The sequence below is a fragment of the Nycticebus coucang genome, chromosome 16 (assembly GCF_027406575.1).
Source record: "Nycticebus coucang isolate mNycCou1 chromosome 16, mNycCou1.pri, whole genome shotgun sequence".
Classification (NCBI taxonomy): domain Eukaryota; kingdom Metazoa; phylum Chordata; class Mammalia; order Primates; family Lorisidae; genus Nycticebus; species Nycticebus coucang.
In genome coordinates this window covers 523,103-547,064 of record NC_069795.1, presented here as the reverse complement: position 1 = coordinate 547,064, position 23,962 = coordinate 523,103, and the positions used below count along the sequence as shown (strand labels likewise).

The following is a 23,962-nucleotide window of genomic DNA, read 5'->3' as shown; positions in this document are numbered from 1 at the left end:
CACTGCACAGGCACAAGCACAAACAGGTGCGTGGTGGGTAGGCACGACCTGCACACCAGCGCCCAACATCTGCCAGACCCGCCCACTGCTCCTCCTAGACATACGCACCCCCTGGGGGTGGAAGGTCCATCTGTGGGAGCTGGAACCCCAGTACGGCCTGCTTCAACCAAGCGAGGTGCTCAGGGGTGTTCCAGTGCAGGTGAGGAAGCAGACGGCTGCCCGCGGCCTCAGCAAACTCAGGGACAGGCCAGGAGAGGTCACACAGCTGCTGGGAGGACACCACAGAGGCTAGGAACCGCAGCACACTGTTGAACAGCTCGATGACGGCGCCCGGCTCCTGTGCGGCCAGGCCACCTAGACGCCGCTCTTTTCTGTCGTGGAAAAAACGGCCACTGAATTCACGGCCAAGCCCGTCTTCCACATACTGAATTAGTGTCTGGCAGCAAAGATCGAGGGCACGGGGACAGCGGGAGACCAGCCACTGAACTGCCTGTGAAACCTAAGAGCAAAGAGAGTCAGAAGAGACCTGGCTGAGGGTTTCACACTTTCCCACACTCTTCCTGAGCCAGCAGAGCGCCAGGCTCTTGGCCATGGCAGGAAGAGAGCAGGGGCTTGTTCTGCACTTGAGCCCAGTAGTCGCCCAACTCCCACTGGGCCCCTGGGTTGCGGGCCACAGGCTCACCCATGGGACAAGTCCTGCACATGCCCTCGCCACGCAAACATGAAAGCCGTGCATTCTCATCCTTGGGAGGACTGGTAACATCGCTACACACCAGGCTACTATCAAACCTGTAGTTAGCTTCTTTAGGTTAGTTACTCTGATTTTAGTTCCTGCCATCTCTTTCCCTAAATGTAATTATCAGCACAGACTTCCTTTTTTAAGGAAATCTCAGAGAACAATCTTTCTTTTTTTTTTTTTGAGACAGAGCCTCAAGCTGTCACCCTGAGTAGAGTGCCATGACATCATAGCTCACAGCAACCTCCAACTCCTGGGCTTAAGCAATTCTCTTGCCTCAGCCTCCCAAGTAGCTGGGACTACAGGTACCTGCCACAACGCCCTGCTATTTTTTAGTTATAGTTGTCATTGTTGTGACAATTTGAACCCACCAGCTTGGGTGTATGTGGCTGGCACCTTAGCGGCTTGAGCTATAGGTGCAAAGCCACATTATTTCTTTACAAATCTCAAAGATAACCACCCTAAAAATTTCTATTTTTTCTATTTTTCAATTTCTATTTTTTCTATATCTTCAAATGTAAGACATGAATGGCTGTATTTTAAATTAATAAAAACAAAAACACTAAAAAGCTTTACATAATATAATTTGCAGATAGCACATCTATGGATAAATTTTATCTTTTGTTTTGAATTCTGATTATAATTTTAGAAAGTTATCTGTATAAAACAAAACTGCCACAAGGCACAGTGGTAGGCACCTGTAGTCTCAGCTACTCAGGAGGCTGAGGTAGGAGGATCATTTGAGCCCAGGAGCTTAAGGTTGCTGTGAGCTGTGACCACACCTGTGAATAGCCACTGCAATGCAGCCTGGACAACATAGCAAGACCCCATCCAAAACTTTCATAAAAATTAAAAATTAAAAAAATTCATAGACACTAATATACACTAAATTCAAGATAAAATAAAGGAAGGAAAAAACAAAGAATCTTGACAGACCTTTAAAAACCATGAGCCCTTACCTTAGTTGTGCCTTGTAGATCATTAATACAGTCAGGGATCTCAATAATAGTGTAATCTGAAATCAGTTTAGCTGAAACCAAATCCTGCAGCATCAGACCTTTAAGAGAAGCAGAGAACAACTGCACTAATATACACAGCTATGATTTAACAATAAAAAAAATAAAATAAAATAAAAAAAAAGAGAGAGAAGCAGAGAAGGTCATGTGTGCTTGCTCTGGGTCAGCATGCATGCTAAGGCATCTCATGGCACTACCCCCCGCCCTACACTGGGCAGTCAACATGGGGGTTCCTGGCCCAAGACCCCGCGCTTGGTGGCTCCACCCATCACTAAACAGCACTGTGCGTAAACTAGACTTTTGTCACAAACCATCCTCCACTTCCTTCTCAGCGGTGTCGCCTCCCGAGCTGGGCACGAGAACTGCCAGGGGCAGTGCAGGCTGAAAGGGCTTGGCCTGCAAGAGCTGTTTGAGCTGCAGCAAGGCTGACAGCCAGTACACGTCCTCCTCCGCCATGTCCTCACTCCTCACTTTGGGGGGCAGCAGCAGCACCAGTCCACTGGCTCCCAGCAGGTCCTTCTGCGTCTCCACTGTATCAAGGGCACCATCACTGAGGGCACCATGGGCCACCTGCAATAGCACTGACCATCAGGGTAGACACATGGCACACAGGGCAGCAGCAAACTGTCTGCCCCACAGTGAGTGCAGCTGGACTGCCCTCCAAGGACACAGCAGGGCTGGCCCTCCCTCCAGGAGCCATGAATCAGTGGTAGAAACAACCAGGTGAACACATAACCTAGCCTCCGGCTACAAGTTCAGTTTGACCACAGCACTATGATCATTTTCCTTTTTTTTGAGAGAGAGTCTCACTCTGTATCTGGGTAGACTGCTGTTGCATCACAGCTCACAGCAACCTCAGACTCCTGGGCTTAAGCCATCCTCTTGCCTCAGACTCCAAGCAGCTGGGACTACAAGCGCCCATCACAACACCCAGCTAGTTTTTCTATTTTTGGTAGAGATAGGGTCTCACCCTTGCTCAGGTTGGTCTTGAACACCTGACTCAAGGGATCTACCTGCCTTGGCCTCCCAGAGTACTGGGATTACATAAGGAAAAGTTGGCCCAAAAACCAATTTCCTCAGAAAGATAAAGAGGATGAATCAAAAAATAGTATTGAGATGCTATGAAAAAGTCAAAGTAAAGATAAGGATGAGGAAATGAGGCATAAAAATTCCATAGCACGTTCAAAAAATGAAGTCAAGGAAGTTTCCCGGAATGCAGTTTGCAAAGGCTGAAAACAGGATACAAAAAATGAGCTCAGCGGATTGACTGATGAGGTCCAACATTTGTCTAGTGGGTGTTCATGAGAGAACAGAACCAAGAGAAGGAAGCAGGTGTTGCAGGGACACAAAAATGTCCCAGAAGGGAAACTAGAGCCCCCAGCCTGAAAGACCCACCAAACCCAGCCCCCGCTGTGCAGGGCACCAGCACAGAGCCCCACAGTGAGTGTCGAAACCCCGTGAGAGAACCATAAGGCCACACAGAAGGAATAGATGTCCCTGTCTCAGCAGCCATAGCAGATGACAAAGACACCAGGTGACAAGAGAGCAAAACTAGAAGGAAAATAATTTTCTAACCCTAGTTTTACAAAGCTAAACTATGAAGATAATGTGAGAATAAAATAAATTCATTTTCAGAAAAAAAAAAAAAAAGAACTAATTAAGCTCCCCGACCAGGTACCTTTCCATGGGAAGCAACTGAAAAACACAGACTATCAAACCAGGGACTACAGAAAGGAGAAATGCCGCTGGTCCTGCTGGGGCAACACTGGGCAGCATGTGGCACCTGTCAGCCCATGGTCCGCTTACTCTGCAGGCACAAACTCACATCACCAAGGCCTGCTGAGAATGGCACCATGAGAAGCTATGGCTATGGGCAACTTATTTTAGCATCTTAGCAGGGGCACCCTAAACAGGTGGCACAAGGTCATAGAGCAGCAGAGGAGCAAGGACCCTGCTCAAAGCATGGCACTAAGGCTCATCTACGTGGATAGAGACCCCAAGGCCAACTACAGCCTGAGACAAGAGGGTGGCATCTGCTGGGGGCTCAGGAGAATGGGGATGTGGATGGATCAGGTGAGGGAACAGAACATCTGGGAAACTACTGAGATAGACAAAGTCCATCTGGTAAAAATTAAAGAGATACACAGAACATTTTTTAAGTGAGAAAATAAGGCAACTATTTTTTACGAAAAATAGTCAGAAAAAGAACACTGCTGGTTTTGAGGTGACAGCAGGTGCAGAACCATCAGAATACAGGAGGGGCATGGCAGCTCACACCAGGAATCCTAGCTACTTGGGAGGCTGCGGCAGTAAAACTACTTAAGCCCAGGAGTCTGAGTCTTGAGCCCAGGAGTCTGAGGCAGCTGGGCAACAGAGCGAGACCCTGTCTCTAAACAACTCTACTTCTCCATTCACTGAGGTGATAGAGTGACAGTGACAGTGCAGCCACCATGGGAGATGGGAAGACTGGGGGGATGTTCCTCACTGGGGGTGCTGCACTGTGCAGCTGTCTTGTTCCCCATGGTTTCACCTCCCAGGATTTGTTCTGGGTAGGCCCTGTCCACTGGACCTAGTGACCTGCTTCTAAGAATCAGACAACAGGGACAGCTCACGAAGAGCCTCTGACTGCCCTGGGCTCACCACCTCTTGCACACACAGATGACACTGCCCTGTGGAGGCCACACAGCAGGACCCGTGGAAGGCCACAGCCTGCAAGGCAGAGAGTCCTGGCACCCAGGAGAGCAAGCTTGGAAGCATACCCTCCTCAGTCAGGCCCTCAGGTGAGACTAGCATTTGGTTTCCACCTGTGGGAGACCCTGCACCAGAGAATCCCACAATGACAGCTGGACACCTGACCCACAGAAACCAGGACATGACAAATTATTATTATTCAGAGCTGCTGTGTTGGGGGTGATGTGCTATGTAGCAGCAAGTGACTGACACTTATTTAATGAGATGTTGGCAGAGAACAAAGGATGGCTGAGCTGAGAAGCAGTTGTGATATGTGTGTGATCTGGAAACACTACAGAGATCGGACCCCTTATAAATCATGTGAGGCTGCTATTTGACCTTTTAACTACACACGAATGTCGCTTTTATTACAAATCTTAAAAGTAAAGGCAGGAGGAACAACAAAGTGACTTCCAGTAGGTGAAGTGTGAAGACTAAGCTCCAAGCAGGCACTGCTCCCCCAAACGCAGGGCAGACAACTCGTCTCACCTTGACTCCCATTACATTTTGCGTTTTTAAAGTTTTGTATGTGTATTGCTTTTAGAAGTACGACAAATAGTATTTAAAAAAATGAAAAAAACAAAACCCCATAAGCAAATTAAGATTTGAAAAAGTACTGAGGACAAAGGGAACACAATTGGATCACCACATACAGAGGCCTTGATGGTGACCATTGGGAGGAGGAGGGGCTCAGGACAGAGGCCATCAAGGCAGAGAGCTGATCCCTGGCCTGCTCCAGGCAGGCGCCCTTCCTCTGGAGCACTATGAAAGCAAGGTCAAGTCCACAACCGAGTTCACAGAGCTAGCCAGCACACAGCCATAGACACCAGACGTGCTCAGCGTTGATGCCCATGCTCCCTGCCCTGCACTGGTGTTTTCCAAGCAAGTGGAGAAGGACACACCTGGCCTCACTTCTGAACACACAGGCCAAAAGCTATACTCACTGACACAGGTTTGCATCTAATGAGGAAATGGACTCCTACTCGTGCCTCATGTTTTGTTCATGGAACAGCAGTGCTATGGAAGTTATTTCTATCCTATTGCTCCAGGGCACCATCAAGGTCTGATCTTTCACACATGTCTGTCTCCTGTAGGTCTGTGTTATCTTGTGGTGCACAGAATTAGTCACCACTGCAGATATTGGCACGCTGGCAGTTTGTTAACAAATCATAGTAGAAAATTAAAAATTTCTATCTCCAGCACAAATGGGTTAAACAAAAACTTCCCAGGGAGCTGATTAAGCACAGTATTATATGAAAAAAATAAAAATTGCATAGAATAAAAATTAGAGCTTGTAATCTAGAACTTAGGCGACCAAACTGAAATGCCCAATGCTGACCTAAACACGAGCTGGTCCCACTCAGTGAGGCTGCACAGGTCTAAAACAGTTATTCTTTTGGTAAAGACTGATGAGTCAGGAGCCTGTTTCAACAAAGATGGCAGGCATTCTTGAGAAACTCTGTCTCTCATCCATCTTGAGTTAATTACCAGAGGCTAAATACCAGAACTCCTCAAGTGGAGGAGTTCAAGCCTTCTAAATTACACAGAGAACAGTGCAAGTGACCTGCACACTTTCCAGGATAGCTTTGAGGGCCCACCAGGTCCTCACAGAGGGAGTAACTCTGAGGCCTTGTTCTGTGAACCTGGCACCTCATGCCAGCAAGTGTCCTAGGATGATGCCTGAGCACAACACTGGCTTCTGAGCCTCCCACAGCCTTTCAAAACCACTTCAGAGAATAAATGGCATTTACAGGATTCCAGTGATAAAATTACAGAAGTAACACAGAGTGATTATTGCTCACCTTAATGCACACGTTAACAGAAATGGTCTGGTCCCCTTTGCCACTGAGTGTGTTGAACAGTGCGAGTGTCTGAATCCCACCAGCATCACTGCACGTGTCATCTGCCACACCATCATCCCCCATGAACTTGACCTTTAGCCAATTTGCTAGAATTCTGTAGATAAAAGAAAATAATACTGGAAGAAGAATCTAATTCTTGGTGGCACCTGTAGCTCAGTGGGTAGGGCGCCAGCCACATACACTGAGGCTGGCAGGTTCAAACCCAGCCCAGGCCAGCTAAGCAACAATGTCAACTGCAAAAAAAAAAAAATAGCCCAGCATTGTGGTGGGGCCTGTAGTCCCAGCTACTTGGGAGACTGAGGCAAGAGAGTTGCTTAAGCCCAAGAGTTGGAGGTTGCTGTAAGCTGTGACACCATGGCACTCTACCAAGGGCAACATAGTGAGACTGTCTCAAAAAAAAAACAAAAATTGGGCGGCGCCTGTGGCTCAAGCAGTAGGGCGCTGGTCCCATATGCCGGAGGTGGCGGGTTCAAACCCTGCCCCGGCCAAAAAAAAAAAATAATAATAATCTAATTCTAAATTTGAACTATAAAGATTTCCAGAGAAAAACAGAAAAATATCACACAGATCTAGGCCCATAGACACCAAATCTTATTTTGAAGGTGACCTGGAAAGAACAGTCTGTCATTTTAAAATGAAGCTAGGGTGAGGTTCAAATCCCACTTGTGACACACACACACCCACACACATACACACACAGAAATAAATAAATAATGAATGAATAAAATGGAGGTAGGAACTCTATGGGGTAGGAGAAGAGGACACCTCAGAGTCAAAGCATTCTATAATAAACATACTCTTATTTGACAATGTGGGAAAAAAACGATTTTGAGCTACAGAAAATTATCTCGAGTTTAAAACAATTATTTATAGAATCAAATTTCTCATGCCTGAGACTTTAAGAATTCCTACGTGATATATGAACTGAACTCAGTAAATCGGAAGATAGCTCTTTTAAGAAACGAATCATAGCCTGTAGTCCCAGTGCTGTGGGAGGCCGAAGCGGGTGGATTGTCTGAGCTCAGAGGTTCGAGACCAGTATGAGCAGCAGTGAGCCAGAGTAAGACTTCGTCTCTACTAACAACATCAAAAAAACAGCCAGACGTTGTGGTGGGCGTCTGTAATCCCAGCTACTGGGGAGGCAATGGGAAAGAGCACCGCCAGAGGAAGAAGAAAATGAACAAAAAAGAAAGAGTACTTCAAACGAAGAATGAACAAGCAAGCTGAAATTAAAAATTAAAAAAAAAAGAAATGAATCATGATTTAAATACTTCTAAAATAATACAACTATCTTCGTTGCTCAGCTGTCCTATGAGATAAACATCTTGACTTTCTTTCTTTTTCCTTAGCCTGAATGTGTCTCATAGGAGACAATGCCATGTCAACAGTCTCTATGGACTGTTTGTTCATCTGTGGTGCTGGATAGTGAGAAAAAAATGCATGGACCTGTTCTTTTTTCTTTTGCTCATTAGTGTTTGTGTACTTACTGTGTAGCCTGAGACAACTCTTATTCTTCCAATGTGTGGTAGAAAAGAAAAAGGACACCCCTGGAAATGACATGGGCTCAAACCACCTTAACACTTTAAATAACAATCAACTTTGAAATGCTTCAGACTAAATATATTGCCAAGTTTACAGTATAAAAAGCAAAAATCAAATCAGCCTGGGCAACATGGCGAGATCTCATCTCTAGAAAAAATAGAAACACAAGTACTAGTTCCACTGAGGCTGAGGAAGATGGATTGCTTGAGCCCAGGACTTCCAGGATGCATTGAGTTATAATGTTACCACTGCACCCCAGCCCAGGGGAGAGAGCAAGGCCCCATCTCAAGAAAATAAAAAATAAAAAGAAAAGGCCAGGTGCAGGGGCTCATGTCTGTAATCACAGCAGTGTGGGAGGCTGAGGATGGAGAATTGCTTTAGCTCAGGAGTTTAAGACTTGCCTGAGCGAGAGTGAGACCCCCAACTCCTAAGAAAAAAAAGAAAAAGAAAGAAAGAAAAACCCAGCCAGGCACCACGGCAAGCGCCTGTAATCCCAGCAGCTTCCTAAGGCTGAGGCAGAGGGATGCCCACAGCCCGGGTCTGAGGTTACAGTGAGCTATGACACCATTGCACTCTGCTCAGGGCATAGGGTGGAACTCTGTCTCAACCAAAAAAAAAAAAAAAAAAAAATCCAATCTGAAGTATCAACTTTTAATGCTTTAAGAGCAAGCATTAAAACATACACCTGCCCTTCACAGTTCCCACCCACACGGGAGAGAATAGGCTCCTCTGCTTGGCATTCAAGCCCCATGGAGGGCCTCCCTCCCTGACCTGCCAGGACTGCCTGGGGACTGCTCCTCTCCATCCGGCAACACCAGCACCAGCTTCCAAAACACGCGCTTCCGCCTCCCTGGGAGGTGCCTGGCCACGAGGGATGGCAGGTCCAGAGGTGCCCACGCCGCATCACTGGAAGGGACAGACCCTGCAGGTTAGTGGTGTGCGAGCCCAGAGAAGGAACAGGGCAACACAGGTGAAGGCGGACTCACCTCAGCAGTTGCCGATGGAGGTGCTGGACCTTCATCTGGTGGGCCGCCCTGTTTCTCAGCTGCCTTAACCTGTAGAGACAGAGACCACACTGCACCCACTGAAGCAGCTCAAGTCCACAGAGAGCTTCACAAATATTCACCAATGCTTCTGAGTGGAAAGTGATTGGCCAGTAAACATCTCCCAGTGGGGACACTGAGAGACTGAGAGAAACTATTTATGGTAAAGAAATGGGCTAGTCAGGCTTGGCACCTGTAGCTCAGTGGTTATGGCACCAAACACACACACTGAGGGTGGCAGGTTTCAACTCAGCCCAGGCCAGCTAAACAACAATGACATCCGCAACAAAAAATAACTGGGCATTGTGGCAGGCGCCTGTAGTCCCAGTCACTTGGGAGGCTGAGGCAAGAGAATCGCTTAAGCCTAAGAGCTGGAGGTTGCTGTGAGCTGTGACACCACAGCACTCAACCAAGAGTGACACAGTGAGATTCTGTTTCAAAAAAAAAAAAAAAAAGAAATGGGCTAGTCAGAGGGCCCTGTAACTCCATGAACAGGAGTCTAGGACCACGCTATGCTGGCTGTGGAGACTGAGCAACAACAGACAAGGCCCTGCCCTCCCAAACATACCCTTCACTGGGGAGAAAGAGCAGCATCTGCTAGCATAGGGCACGGCACAGAGGGGTGCTGGCCCGGGTCAAGTATGCAGGTGGGCAGGAGCTATGCTGTGAGCTACGTCTGCTCAGGTGGTCAGGAAGGTGATGTGTGAGAAGACCTGAAGGACCAAGGAGCCAGCACCATGACTCCTGGGCACGGCACAGAGGATAGCCATCCTATTTGGGGAGGATAGGCAGCAGCGGGGTCAGGGGCTTAGTTTATACTACAAAGACCCAGGGGGCAGCATAGGGATGTTAACAAGAGAGGTGAGTAACCCAACAGGTCAGGGGACACTGAGGAAACTATGGAAAGCCAGTGGGAAGTACCATCAGTGGGGGTAGACACCTGACCGGGCCTGGGCCTGCGTGGAGGTGGGTGTGAAAGAGGGACAAAAGCCCAGGACAGGTGGCATCTGTGAGCAGCGAAGGGGCAGCTTAGGGTTATAGGCTAGACTGGGAACTGGAAATCAAGTTTGGAATGCAGGGACAAGGCCAGGGCTGGAGATGCCAAGGGAGCTGTCAGTGTGAGGGAAAGAGAGCACAGGGAAAGGGAGGACAAAAACCAGGCCACCATGCCAAAGTGCCAGGGGTCAGAGAACACCCCTCAACAGGCCAGGCCCATTACCATCACCCACTCATTTATAGAAGGAGAGATGGAAGCCCCCAGAATCTGATGGGGTCAAACAAACCCACAGGGACAGTTTCCAGAAAGAATAGCCAGTGACACGCAGGAGTGGCAGGGAGAGCTGCACCAAAGGACCTCAAGGAGACAGAGTGGGAGAGGCCTGGGAAGGAGGTGACAGGAGCAGCAGAGGGAATGGTGGGCACGATGCAGGCCCAGCAGACCCTGACTCTCCAGAGAAGGAGGAAGGGGAATGCACCACAACTGGGTGCCCAAGAGAGCAGGTCGTTTCTGAGCCAGATTCTACACCAGGACCCAAGTTTCAGGTGACAGTCCTCTGAAATCACAGCCCTACCTTCCCACAGGGGAAGCCTCATGCCCACGATGAAGAAACCTTATAGGGCAGTCTTGCACCTGTCCTCCCTTCCTAACACCACCATCCTCCTCCACACATGACACTCCCAGTGGGACAGGAGGCCCCGAGGAAGCAGAGATAGCTGAATGCTGACCTGGTGCAGGAGATGCCCACTTTCCCAGCATGGCCCAGGTCCAGGAGGCCCCTGACCAGGTTCTCTTTTGCAATGGGGCATTCTGCACTGGGTGCCAGTGCCCTCAGGCGGTCATTCACGTCCACACAGCAGGGCGCAGCAGGAAAAGCCCTCATCTGGCGCCTTAGTTTCTTCCGGGCTGTGACGGCTTCCCTCCACCTGGGGGACACACCAACATATCATCACTGTGTATTTTCAGGGTTCACCCTCGAAGACAAATACATGAACACGCCCCAGCACTATAACTCAGGAAACACATTAGTCATCTTTATGTTTAGGTCTTTTCCAGCAAGTCTTCAAACTGAGAAACAAATCAGAATTAAGACTCAGGCAAGGGGAAGGCATGATGTCAAATGAGCGTGGTGAGCAATGAAGAACTAGCCATTGGTCTGTGCAGGCCAGTCTGACAACACAGGCACTAATTTAAGACGCAAATACCCCTTGACCCAGCAACCGCCACGAAGGAACACCTCTCTGTATGTGTGTGTCTGTGAGCAGACACGGGCAGCACTGTCACAGCTAAAGAGAGAAAGCCATGTGGGAACCAGGGAAGTCACTTCTGGCAGGGAGCGCTGGTCATGCTGCCATAGTCAGGTGTCCACCTGGTATCAGATGGAGCAAGAGAGGCTCAGACAAAGTAGGAGACATGCTCCACATGCGTTCACCACCACAAGAAAGAACAGTGTATGGCTGGTGCCTGGGCAGCTGCTGCTTCTAAGGAATGGACAGGGGCCTGCTGGGTGGCGGGGGGTGTTTACTTCTCACTTTACTCCCTTTTATTGTTTGTAGAGATGGAGTCTCACTATGTTACCCAGGCTCTAACTCCTGGCATCGAGGGATCCTCCTGCCTTGGCCTCTCAGAGTGCTGGGGTTACAAGCATGAGCTACTGCACCTGGCCTGTGTTCCCTTTTATACTATAGCAATTGTCAAGTACATTATTACTTACTTTAAATTTTACTATACATGAATCACACAACCATAGCCCAGTTTAAACATCAATGATAAGTCAGATGCCACATACTTCCACCCAACTGAGAGGCCTTGGCCATGACCATGCCCCTCACATTCCTGGAAGGAATCACTATGCGCAGTTGATCATCATTTTTCTTCTTTTCTTAGAGTTATACTATTATATACAAATCCCAAATAATCTATAATACAGAAGTTCTGTAAATCGATCACACCAGGGACTGTGACACACTGGTCAGCATATGGAGGTGGTCACCCGCTATACTGACTGTGCATGTGGTGCACGTCGGTCTGCGAAGATCAGGACAACGTAAAGAGGTAATCAGCGTAAGGACATGGTCAGCTATAGAGGTCCTACTGCGTCTGTCTGAATATACACTATTTGTGTGTTGTACACGTTTCCCTAATGAATGCTTTTTCCCCCTCATTTCATGTTCTGGAAAACCATCTGCATTAGTAGATCCAGCCTGAACAGGGCTGTACCCAGCTATCTCCCTGTGTCTAGTACAGGGGCAAACAGTAGGCACGTCACACAATTTACTGAAATACAGAACAGCAGCCACCCCAATCCAAGCCTTTCCTCACTCACTTTGTTTTGTACTGTTTAGGAAGATGTATATGTGTGTGTGTGTGTGTGTGTGTGTTTGATGGATTCTGAATAAACAATCCAGAGTTGAGTCTGTTAGAGGGATTCATTGCTATAAACTGTTCCTAATCCCTAACGAAGGAACTGACAGCTTGTGCATTTTGACTGTGGTAACAGACTCTTCCCTGTGTGTGAATTCTTCCTGTGACAACATAGGACTCACCGCTGTAGATACTTGCAGAAGCACTGGAGCTCCTGGAGGGTCTCCTTTGCAGTCTGGAAAATTTCTTCCAGGAGAAACAAGTCCACCAGGTGGGCACAGACATCCTCACAGCAACGGGCCATGCGGACCCTCTGGTCTGTCTCCAGTGCATTCCTAGGAACAGGGCAGTCACTGTGGCAGGCACCACCCGGGGCCCACAGAGAGAAGCTTTGGCAACACAGGAGTCTGTACCCTTAGTGTCGAGATGTAATTACAGCTTCACTGCAAGAGAAGCTTGATACAATTTCATTTTTACTTTACTGGGTAAAAAAGAGGGAAAAGAACAAAAGTGTACGGGTTCCTGATTAAAGATCCAAAGAGACCCATATAATAGTCAATAAATAAACCTTTATCTCAACAAAACAGAATGTTTAACATCTACTGGTGAGACAAGGCCTCATGGTGTCATCCAGGCTGCAGTCCAGTGGCATTTACAGGCATGATCATAGCACAACACAGCCTCCAATGTCTGGCTTCACATGATCCTCCCACCTTAGCCTCCCAAGCAGCTGGGACCACAGGCAGAAAACCAGTCTGCCTACTTAGAAATTTAATTTTTAAATGACTATTGAGAGAACTGCAAAATCTTCTCATCGGTATCTGACATTTGCAATTAGAAGTGCATCAAATACACAATAAGTAGCAGTGGCTAACAAGCATGGGCACCTATAGTCACACAATGGTGGCCCTGGGACAAAGCAGTATCTCAAAGAGAAGTTTTTATAATAAAATTCTATCAATTGGCCAGGCGTGGTGGCTCATGACTATAATCCCAGCATTCTGAGAGGCCAACATGGGTTGATCATTTGAGCTCATGAGTTTGAGACCAGCCTGAGCAAAAGACCCCATCTCTACTAAAAATAGGAAAACTGAGGCACAAGGATCACATGAGCCCAAGAGTTGGAGGCTGCTGTGAGCCATGATGATGCCACTGCACTCTACCCAGGGCAACAGAGACATGAAATAAAATGAAATAAGAAATGAAATGAGGTCCAGCACCGCGCCCGTAGCGCAGTGGTTTCGGCACCAGCCAGGTTCGAACCCTGCCTGGGCCAGCTAAAATAACAATTTGACAACTGCAACAAAAAATAGCTGGGCATTATGGCAGGCGCATGTAGTCCCAGCTACTTGGGAGGCTGAGGCAAAAGAATCGCTTAAGTCCAAGAGTTGGAGGTTGCTGTGAGCTGTAATACCATGGCACTCTACCAAGGGTGACATAGTGAGACTCTGTCTCAAAAAAAAACAAAGAAAGAAATTAAATTTAAAATAAAATAAAATTACATCAACCAAGGGAACACAAAGGACTATATTAAATTTACTTAGTCACAAAACCAAAGTAACCTAAGCAGGAAGACAAATTTCTAGTAGCCCGACCTCAGCACTGGACATAGCTTGGGACAGAGCTGAACCAAGCATCCCAGTTCTGCACGTACTTCAACTCCTGGGTGCAGACGTCCCTTACACACTCTGTCACTGTAAGCCCCATCAGTTCTGCAGCCAGGCCCTGGCTCAGTTGTGCTAATACCAGTTCTCTCTCTTGTTTCAACCTATAGGTAAGAGAAAAAACGCACAAAAGCAATGTTTAAGTATAAAAGTAAGTGACAGACCACGCAGCCATGTCTGGCTTCACATGATCCTCCCACCTTAGCCCCTGCCGGACACAACCTTCTTCCCTGCCCAGCCTGGCTGAGGACCCTGCGCACTCCCCAGGGCCAAGTGTGTGAGTATGCAGGGTAGGCCTTACAGGGGTCTGACAGCAGCACCATGGACAATGGTAGGGGCACGACGGGCCAGGTCTCTGTACCCGCACATAGCCCCGGCCTGTTCACCTTTCCTCTTCAGCCCGCCGTCGCTCTTCCTCTTGCCGCTCCCTTTCCTTAGTCACCTCTTCGGCTGCAACATGCCTCAGGATGCCCGTGGTTGCGGCTGCTAACAGATCCTCCACAGCAGCATCTGAAACTCTAGAGCAAAATGGACAGCATGCAAAACCAGAGAAAAGCCTGTGTGCACACAGATACACAACAGAGTACTATTCAGCCATAAAAGGAATAAAATTCTGACAATGCAGCTGAACCTTGAAGATGTTCGCTGAGTGAAATAAGCCAGACACAAAAGGACAGGTGCTGCATGACCCCGTTTACCTGAGTTACCTAGAAGAGGCTGATTCCTAGAAACAGAACCAGGTAACAGGGACAGGGGAATGGAGAATTACTGTTAATGGGTATTGAGTTTCTATTTAGAATGCTGGAAAAGTTCTGGAAGTAGACTGTGCTAATACATAGTGAATGTGCTTAATGCTTCCGAATTATAAGCCTAAAAATGGTTAAAATGATAAGTTTTGTTAAGTTTTTTTTGAGACAGTCTCACTATGTTGCCCTCGGTAGAGTGCTGTGGCGTCACAGCTCACAGCAACCTCCAACTCTTGGGCTTATGAGATTCTCCTGCCTCATCCTCCCAAGTAGCTGGGATTACAGGTGCCTGCCACAATGCCTGGCTGTTTTTTTGTTGTAGTTGTTATTGTTGTTTGGCAGGTCTAGTACATGGCTGGCGCCCTAGCCGCTGAGCTATAGGTGCCAAGCCTGTTAGGTATATTTTATCATAGGAAAAAAAAAAATTCTTTTTAGCTCCATCAAATAGAAAATAGGTGTCTAACTCCAAGATGGAAAAAAAAAATGAATCAAACCTATGTACGAGGTTGGTCCTTCTGAGTAATGTATATTTTATAGGTTCTTTATATTTTTCTTAGTTTTATTTTTTAAAAATTTTATGTATACTCTATATTTTATATAAGCAAAATATTAATTATACTTTTTCTTATCATTGTGCCACTTCATGTGTACTAGGATTTTTAAAAAGACTCTGGAAATCCTCAAGAAAACTGGATTTACTTGGCTTGGCACAGTGGCTTGCTCTTGTGATCCCAGGACTCTAGGAGGCTAAGGTGGGTGGACTGCTTGAGCTCAGGAGTTTGAGACCAGCCTGAGCAAGAATGAAATGAATTAAAAATAGAAAAACTAGCCAGGTATTATGGTAGGTGCCTATAGTCCCAGCAACTTGGGAGGGTGAGGTAGGAAGACTGCCAGAGCCCAAGGTGTGAGGTTGCTATGAGCTAGGCTGAGGCCATAGCTCTCTACTCCATGGCAACAGAGTAAGACTGTCTCAAAACAAAACAAAACAAAACTTAATAGTATGATGGTACTGGCATAAAGATAGACATATCATCAATGATTCTTCAATTAAAAATAATAAATAAATAGGGGCGGTGCCTGTGGCTCAGTCGGTAAGGCGCCGGCCCCATATACCGAGGGTGGCGGGTTCAAACCCGGCCCCGGCTGAACTGCAACCAAAAAATAGCTGGGTGTTGTGGCGAGCGCCTGTAGTCCCAGCTACTCGGGAGGCTGAGGCAAGAGAATCGCGTGAGCCCAGGAGTTGGAGGTTGCTGTGAGCTGTATGATGCCACGGCACTCTACTGAGGGCGATAAGGTGAGACTCTGTCTCTACAAAAAAAAAAAAAAATAATAATAATAATAAATAAATAAATAAATAAATAAAAATATAAAAAGAAAAAATTGGATTTACTAAATTATTTCAATTAGCTTTACAAAAGTTGCATAAGAGCTTAGAAAGATTTTGATTATTAAATTTGAAGACTAGATTAAGCAAATGTTTTTAACTTTTAATAGAAATGAGCTAACTTTTATTAGATTATTATTAATAAGTTATGTTTAAAGAAAAAGGTTTTTTTATTTATAAACTTTAACACATTATGTACTTTTGGAGGCCAAGACGGGTGGATTGCTTGAAGTCAGGAGTTTCAAGACCAGTCTGAGCAAGAGCAAAACCCCATCTCTAAAAACTAGCTGGTGGGTACTGTGGTGGGTACCTATAGTCCCAGCTACTCGGGAGGCTGAGGAAAGAGGATCACTTGAGCCCAAGAGTTTGTGGTTACGGTAAGCTATGACATCACAGCACTCTACTGAGAGTGACAAAGTGAGACTCCGCCTCAAAATAAATAAATAAATAAAAATAAAATAAAACCACACAATGGCCAAAAGATACACAGATGGAAATTCCATGCCTTTGAGAGATAGGAGGGGCAGATACACAGCCAATCCGCCTGGACAGCAGGGCCAGAGCCTGGAGTGGACTGCAGAAGTCCCAACATGGAAACTGGGAGTGTTAAGTGGGACCAACGGGTAGCTGCAGCCTCTGGTTGAAGAGTGAGAGCAGCGGGCGGCGCCCGTGGCTCAGTGAGTAGGGTGCCGGGCCCATATACCGAGGGTGGTGGGTTCAAACCCAGCCCCGGCCAAACTGCAACAAAAAAATAGCCGGGCGTTGTGGTGGGCGCCTGTAGTCCCAGCTACTCAGGAGGCTGAGGCAGGAGAATCACCTAAGCCCAGGAGTTGGAGGTTGCTGTGAGCTGTGTGATGCCACGGCACTCTACTGAGGGCAATAAAGTGAAACTCTGTCTCTACAAAAAAATAAAAAATAAAAAAAAAAGAGTGAGAGCAGCTTCCTAGGAGCCCCATGCCACTCACCCCAGAGCCACGGCTGCATAGGCAGCTCCCGCAGAGCTGACCTCCTCGCAGTCCCCCTGCAAGGCCTCCTGGATGAGCTCGTCCACCACCTGTGCCAGGTCCTAGGAGAGACCAGCATGGGCTACAGAGGGACGCCCCTTAGGGCCAAGAGACATCTGAGGCACCTCGCAACAACAGTGCTCGATCCTTGACCCAGGAAAGGGGCCTTCTGCAGGAACAGAGCCAGCATCCTATGGCCCCAACCTTCTTTGTTTGTATCAAACATCCTTAAGTTCTGTGGCCATTCTGTGCTCCCCAGGGACCCTCTGATCCTACCCTAAGTAGCTGGTCCCATAGCCATACTGTGAGCAGGGCGCCGGCCCCATATACCGAGGGTGGCGGGTTCAGACCCTGATGCTTGACCCTTGGCCACCTCCTTAGCAGGCACGCAATGCTGCCTATGCACTGGCCACTTGGAAGGAGCAGATGTGAGGCCAGCAAGGCAGATGCACAGGCTCAGGTTGGTTTCTGAAGGGAAGGCTGACATGCTGCTGAGTAATAACGAGCTGACAGGTGCTCTGTCATCCTGGGGTGGCCAAATCACTGTGGGCAGGTCCCCCCTCACCTTTCTGGCCCCTATCCTTGGAGACTAGGCCACACGGTCCCACCTCATGGAGGGTGGAGCCGAGGGGCTGAGAAGGTTCCCTACCGCATCAGAGTACACAGGCACAGGCTCCACGTGAAGCAGCTCAGGCTGCGTGCTGGGCTGGAAGAGGCTAGGTGCCATGGGCGGGGCCGGGGCCAGGGCTGGAGACAGAGGTGCTGTTGAGGGCACAGGGACAGTGAGGGGTTGGAAAAGAGGCCCAGGCAGGGGTGCACCCAGCTCGGCACAATCACCTTCTCCTCTCTCGCCACCTGGAAAGAGAGACACAGGAAGAAAAATGACCGCAGACAGTGACCCTGATGACTAGCCAGCCGTCCCTGAGGAGACCACTGCAGGATACCTCCTGAGGGTAGTAGCCCTGTGGGACACATGCGTCACATCCACTCATTCCCAGTGAGACACAGCCCTGGGCCCCAAAGACAGACACTCTGGTCACCAAGGTATTCCCAGTGGAGAGCAAAGCCACACTTACCCACTGCATCTGGGCAGGGTCTCTGAGAGCCAACAGGCAGCTCTGTGGCTAGGCTCTCCCCAACATACTTGTTCTGGGAGTTGAAGCTGCACACGGGGGTATGATGAGGGGTGGGGGGCAAAGGCCCCCCGTTCACGATCTCCCCGATTGATACCACCAGCTTCTTGGTAATAAGCACTGACTTCCTGGCCTTGGACAGGCCCTCTGGCTCCAGGAATGCAGAGCGGTTCAGCTCGACACAGCTGCATATACCACAGAGAGCCCACAGAGCAATCAGGAACCCAGCTTCACCTCAGTGCCCCACTGTCCACCCAAGCCCCTTGGGTGAAAGCACAAACCCCCATATCTCCAAGGGCCAAATGTAAATGAACAAGAAAGCGAAGAACTAGTTCCCAGGGATCTTGCTATGACCATGGGACCTCACAGCTTTCAAGTCAGCAGCCATAAGTGGAGTAACGCACACCTGCGCCCTCACGTTGCCGCCGCATTTGCTGAGGACAGAACTGGAGAGAGACAGGCACGGCAGGTGCTGCAGGGTGGGACACCTAACACGGACGCTGTCTGATAGGGCCACTTTCTGGGACAAGGCCTGTGAGTTCTACCATGACTGGAGACACTGACAGCTGAGCACAACAGAAGACCCTGGCCTTGCTATCTGGTGCAAAGGCAACCTCCAAGGGACAAAATGAGACAGGTCCTAACCTTTATCTTTAGGTTCTTTGGTAACTCATGAAAAAGCACTGATTGTGGAGTCACAAGAAACTTGGTCTGAACAGCAACCTGCCGACAACCAGCATAGACCCTGGGAATGCCGCCTGGCATTCCCAACCTCTGTCTGCTCACCTAACGCCAGGGAGGCAGCCTAGATATGAACCCTCCAGGGCCAGACAAGCCCTTAGCCCCGCATAGCCCTTTGTCAGAATCAAAAAGAACCCAAGGAAAAAAAGAGGCCGGCACACCCTGTGCTCTCACCCATCAGAGACAGTGAGGCCATGGCAGCTGAGGAAGTCTGTCGCCTCCTCACAGTCTTGGAACAGAAGCATGCGGACCACCCCATCCAGCGGGAAGACGGTAGATCGCTGAGTGCTCACGGTGTACGCAACATTAAGTGCCCGGAGAGCATCCTTGCGGATCTGAAAGGGGAACCGAAGTCACTGCAGTCTTGGGAGATGCCCAGTCAGGCGAGGCCATCACCCAGCCATAGCCACAGAAGGGCCAGCAAGGGGGCCTCACGTCAGAGATGCCCAGGACTGTGTGCCAAGCACGACTGGATGGGTTGTGAAGTTTTCACTTACAAGAAAAATTAGAACAGTCCATCAAGGGCATGGAAAGTAAACTACATGGCACCCACTCACAAACCCCATACAAGTGGCTCAAAGCTGTCACAGGGACCAAATTAAGCATGACAAGTGGAGACAACATTGTTTTGTAGCATTATAGCAAGTACTGTAAAAAAGGAAGACAAAGGGAAAACAGGAAAATGCTAACAGAAATTATCTCTGGGTGCTGGGACTCGGGAAGATTCCTGCTAGTCCTTGTGCCACTCTTCTCTAGAGCCTGGACTGTTCTTCAGATTGAAGAAACAAACAGGTCACCAAAACAAACAAAATCTCTGTCCCCATGTAGCTGACACATTTAACAAAGGAAACAGTCCTACAGAAAATGAACGTGCAGGGTGGCTCCTGTGGCTCAAGGAGTAGGGTGCTGGGCCCATATGCCGGAGGTGGCGGGTTCAAACCTAGCCCCGGCCAAAAAAGAAAATGAACGTGCAGCTGAGAAGGTGCCAGCTGAGCCGGGCAAGGACGTGCAAATCTGCAGGGAACAGCAGTGGGAGCCCAGAACCCTAGGGACCCTGGGGGTGAGGGCCTGCAGATGGAATTTGAGCAAGGTTGTAAGAAACATCTTTTGTTCCAATATTTTGGTTCCATTGGCACGTTCAGATCTGACCACAAGGACAAGAGATGCTTTGCCTGGGATAGACAATGGGTTTTGTGTCTGTTTACAGAAGGATGTGGTATGTGGTCTTGGAGGAGACACAGCCAGCTGGGCACAGGTGAGGGAATAGCCCACGAGGCCAGCAGCAGTGCCAGTGGCATCTCACTGCACCAACTGAGGGGCCCAGAGCATCAGGTGTCACATGGCTGCTTGAATGTCAGCCCAAACTTCACTGTGGGGCTGGAATTAAAGAACTAACTTTAGATGCCAAAGATTTTACACACCATGCACAACCTAGATAAGAGGCAGATCTTGCTACTGCCTGAGACCCCAGCGCACAGCCCGGATGGGACAAAGATCAGACACTTCAATATGTATTGAATGTAGCATAGTCAGGCTCACTCCAAAACTTCATATTAAACACACCAAGAATCTAAACGTGTGATGAAAATGTGTCAAATGGTCTATAAAACCAGTGTATGGTGCCCCATGATCGCATTAATGTACACAGCTATGATTTAATTAAAAAAAAAAAAAAGAATCTAAACGCTAGGCACTTTGTGAGCCTTTTGGTTTCTGTGCTTTCACAGAATATGACGGTGCTGAATTTTTTAATTAGTCTGAAAGTAGTTCTAAAAGATTTATCTGAACTATAGGACAGTGTTCCAGTGTACAGCCTACTGGGTGATCAATTTTGCCAACCCCTTTAACATAAAACAGGGACACTGGTCACACTTCCTGGAGTTGCCACAAGGACTACATAGGAGTTAGTCCACAACGCACTTGGCAGGGTTCCTGCAATAGAGACACGCTTAAATATCACAAGTAACAACCTGCTTTCTTCCAATTCTCCAAGTACAGTTATATTACTCACCTGATTAAAGTAACAATGTAAAAGACAAGCATTCAGGTAAGAAGCTGATTGGACCAGTTTGAAAAATCTCACAAAATTATTACTGTTCAATGCAGCAAAAGCTTGAACAGCAAATTTCACCTCAGAGGAGTTTCTTACAGTAGGATGGAACTGTTGTACTTCTCTGTTAAGAAAAGAAGTTAGAATGTTATTTTCTTTTTTTTCGAGACAGTCTCAAGCCGTTACCATGGGTAAGGTGTCATGGCGTCACAACTCACAGAAACCTCAAACTCCTGGCCTTAAGCGATTCTCTTGCCTCAGCCTCCCAAGCAGCTGGGACTACAGGCACCCGCCACAATTCCCGGCCATTTTTTTTTCTTTTTTTGGTTGTAGTTGTCATTATTGTTTGGCAGGCCTGGGCTGGATTCGAACCCACTAGCTCCAATGTATATGGCTGGCACCCTAGCCACTTGAGCTATAGGTGTCAAGCCTAGGATATTATTATTATTATTATTTTTTTTGTAGAGACAGAGTCTCACTTTACCACCCTCGGTAGAGTGCCATGGCGTCACACAGCTCACAGCAACCTCCAACTCCTGGGCCCAGGTGACTCTCCTGCCTCAGCCTCTCAGTGCCCGCCATAACGCCCGGCCATTCTTTGTTGCAGTTTAGCCAGGGCCGGGCTCATACACACCACCCTCGGTACATGGGGCTGGCGCCCCACCCACTGAGCCACAGGCACTGCCCTAGAATATTATTTTTAATTAGACAAAATTTCCATGGAGATAGATATGATAAATAATTAGATTTCAGACGTGTTAAATGGGTCTCGCCTGTAATCCCAGCACTTTGGGACACCAAGACGGAAGGATAGCTTGAGGCCGGGAGTTCAAGACGAGCCTAAGAAACACAGTGAGATTCCTTCTCTGCAAAAAAAAGGTTTCTTAAATTAGCCAAGAGGAATGGTGTACGCCTACAAGCCCAGCTACTTAGGAGGCTGAGGCAGGAAGATCATTCGAGCCCAGGGATTAGAGGCTGCAGGGAGCTGTGATCCCACCACTGCACTCCAGTCTGGGTAAAGGGTGAGATCCATGTCTAAAAATAAATAACTGGATTTCAACAATGCTCAGGAAAGTCTTACTGGTGAAAGGTGCTATTAAACTCATAGTTTACTAACTTCAAAGCTACCACTCTTAGGCTGGATTCAATGACAAAAGTTTTCTTTAAAAAGATAATATAAGACAGACATGGTAGCTCACACCTGTAACCCCTAGCACTCTGGAAGGCCAAGATGGGTAGACTGCCTGAGCTCAGGAGTTCAAGACCAGCCTGAGCAAGAATGAGACCTTGACTCTACTAAAAATAGAAAAATTAGCCAGATATTATGGCAAGTGCCTGTTGTCCCAGGTACTCGGGAGGCTGAGGCAGGAGGATTACTTGAGTCCAAGAGTTTGAGGTTGCTGTGAGCTATGACACCACAGCACTCTACCGAGGGCAACAAAGTAAGAGTGTCTCAAAAGAAAAATAACAAAAACAAATTACCTGGACATGGGAACTTGCTAACAACTCTGGCGAGGCACCCTGAGGTTCTCCAACCTGGCTCACGTACCTCTCCCACTGGGAGGGCTCCTTCCTCAGCTCCTCTCAATGATGAGAAACAGTTCTTGGAAAGATGTGCGTGGGGCCTTGTCAGGTGCTAGTGGGGGTGCTCTGCTCCCACCAGCTCAGCAGACTGCACAGCCCCAGCCAAGGTCTCTTGCTATCATCCCAACATTTGCTATCAGACAGAACTCAGCACTATCAGCTATCACTAATCCTAAAAGTTCTTTTCCTGTGTAAACCCTGACTCTTCATGTGCCTCAGGCCAAGTCTGTTGTTGCTATTTTTGAGACAGAGCCTTACTCTGGCCCTAGCTGGAGAACTGTGGTGCCGTCACAGCTCACAGCAGCCTCAGCCACCCAGGCTCCAATGATCCTCCTGCCTCAGTCTTCCTATTAGCTGGGACCACAGGCACTGCCACCATGCCCAGCTAATTTTTCCTATTTTTTAAGATAAGAGATCTTGCTGTGTTGCTCAGGCTTTCGAGCCAACTTTGGATTCTGAAATTTACCTGAGGATGTCCCCCTTGTTGAGATTGAGCAGAACGTTGTAGCCCTGGAACTCGGCCTCGCGGGCGCAGGCCACACCCCTGCCACGCAGGTCCTGGTACATCTCCTTCAGGCTCTGCAGGCACTTCGTCATGTTCTCATTGTTGATCTTGGCATCGAAGGAGGACATGGGCTCCTCACACATGAAGTGGGCACAATGGATGTGGAATCGGGTGCACTTCTCAATCAGGGATACAGTCAGGGGGTCACAGAGATGCTGCTGTGTGATGTCCTGGCAGTAGGTGAGGGGGAGGAAGTCACACGTGGGCACACCCCATCACACACGCTTCTCACACAGTCCAAGACCACGCTTACTCCCCAACTTCTCTTATTTCAATTTGAAACAAAGCCTGTGAAGAACATCTAAATAGGACTTTATAATGGTTGAAACAAAAGCATGTATTTATTACAAATGACATATAACTGAGTAAAAGGAAAGCAGCCATCACTTTGACTTTGGAATTGACATGCATTTTCTAGTCTTCAGATTGGAGGCAGCTGATACCTTCCGGATGCCCCGCGTGCGGTTCCACACGAAGTCGTACCAGTCCCGCAAGCTGCCTTCTTTCTGGTCCATGATCTGGGTCACCAGGTAGTCCATGGTCCTGCTCAGCACCGCCGAGGGCCGCAGCTCATGTGGCAGGGGCTCCTCTTGATCTGCCGAGGACCGGCTGTACTCCTTCACAGCTGCTGCATGGTCCACCTGGGATGGGGACAGGGACAAGCTGCTTGGGTGGCAAATGCAGGGCCCTCAGCACAGTTATGCCTTCAAATGATGGTAGAATCACATATATATTCACACAAGAACAATAATTGAGAATACTTTTTTTTCTGTAGAGACAGAATCTCTGTCGCCTGGAGTA

General features: G+C 48.1%; 2 protein-coding genes across 2 annotated transcripts in view; one reads left to right on the top strand and one right to left on the bottom strand.

Moving 5' to 3' along the window:
- COL6A2 (collagen type VI alpha 2 chain) overlaps nucleotides 1-20,640 on the top strand; it is a 137,267-nt gene extending 116,627 nt beyond the window's left edge. Inside the window, exon 29 of the transcript XR_008374890.1 lies at nucleotides 19,839-20,640. The gene's annotated coding sequence lies outside the window, so the exon portion shown is untranslated. The remainder of the gene's footprint in view (nucleotides 1-19,838) is intronic.
- Nucleotides 1-23,962, bottom strand: part of MCM3AP (minichromosome maintenance complex component 3 associated protein) — a 42,121-nt gene that overhangs the window by 5,969 nt on the left and 12,190 nt on the right. Inside the window, exons 8-24 of the mRNA XM_053564664.1 lie at nucleotides 23,605-23,802; nucleotides 23,063-23,331; nucleotides 20,974-21,136; nucleotides 19,137-19,297; nucleotides 18,165-18,406; nucleotides 17,738-17,943; nucleotides 17,050-17,150; nucleotides 14,341-14,472; nucleotides 13,945-14,058; nucleotides 12,473-12,625; nucleotides 10,655-10,852; nucleotides 8,873-8,941; nucleotides 8,658-8,792; nucleotides 6,285-6,438; nucleotides 2,064-2,322; nucleotides 1,696-1,793; nucleotides 109-499 (exon numbers count right to left, since the gene is read on the bottom strand). Of these exons, the coding sequence (XP_053420639.1) occupies nucleotides 109-499; nucleotides 1,696-1,793; nucleotides 2,064-2,322; nucleotides 6,285-6,438; nucleotides 8,658-8,792; nucleotides 8,873-8,941; nucleotides 10,655-10,852; nucleotides 12,473-12,625; nucleotides 13,945-14,058; nucleotides 14,341-14,472; nucleotides 17,050-17,150; nucleotides 17,738-17,943; nucleotides 18,165-18,406; nucleotides 19,137-19,297; nucleotides 20,974-21,136; nucleotides 23,063-23,331; nucleotides 23,605-23,802 (3,043 nt within the window). The remainder of the gene's footprint in view (nucleotides 1-108; nucleotides 500-1,695; nucleotides 1,794-2,063; nucleotides 2,323-6,284; nucleotides 6,439-8,657; nucleotides 8,793-8,872; nucleotides 8,942-10,654; nucleotides 10,853-12,472; nucleotides 12,626-13,944; nucleotides 14,059-14,340; nucleotides 14,473-17,049; nucleotides 17,151-17,737; nucleotides 17,944-18,164; nucleotides 18,407-19,136; nucleotides 19,298-20,973; nucleotides 21,137-23,062; nucleotides 23,332-23,604; nucleotides 23,803-23,962) is intronic.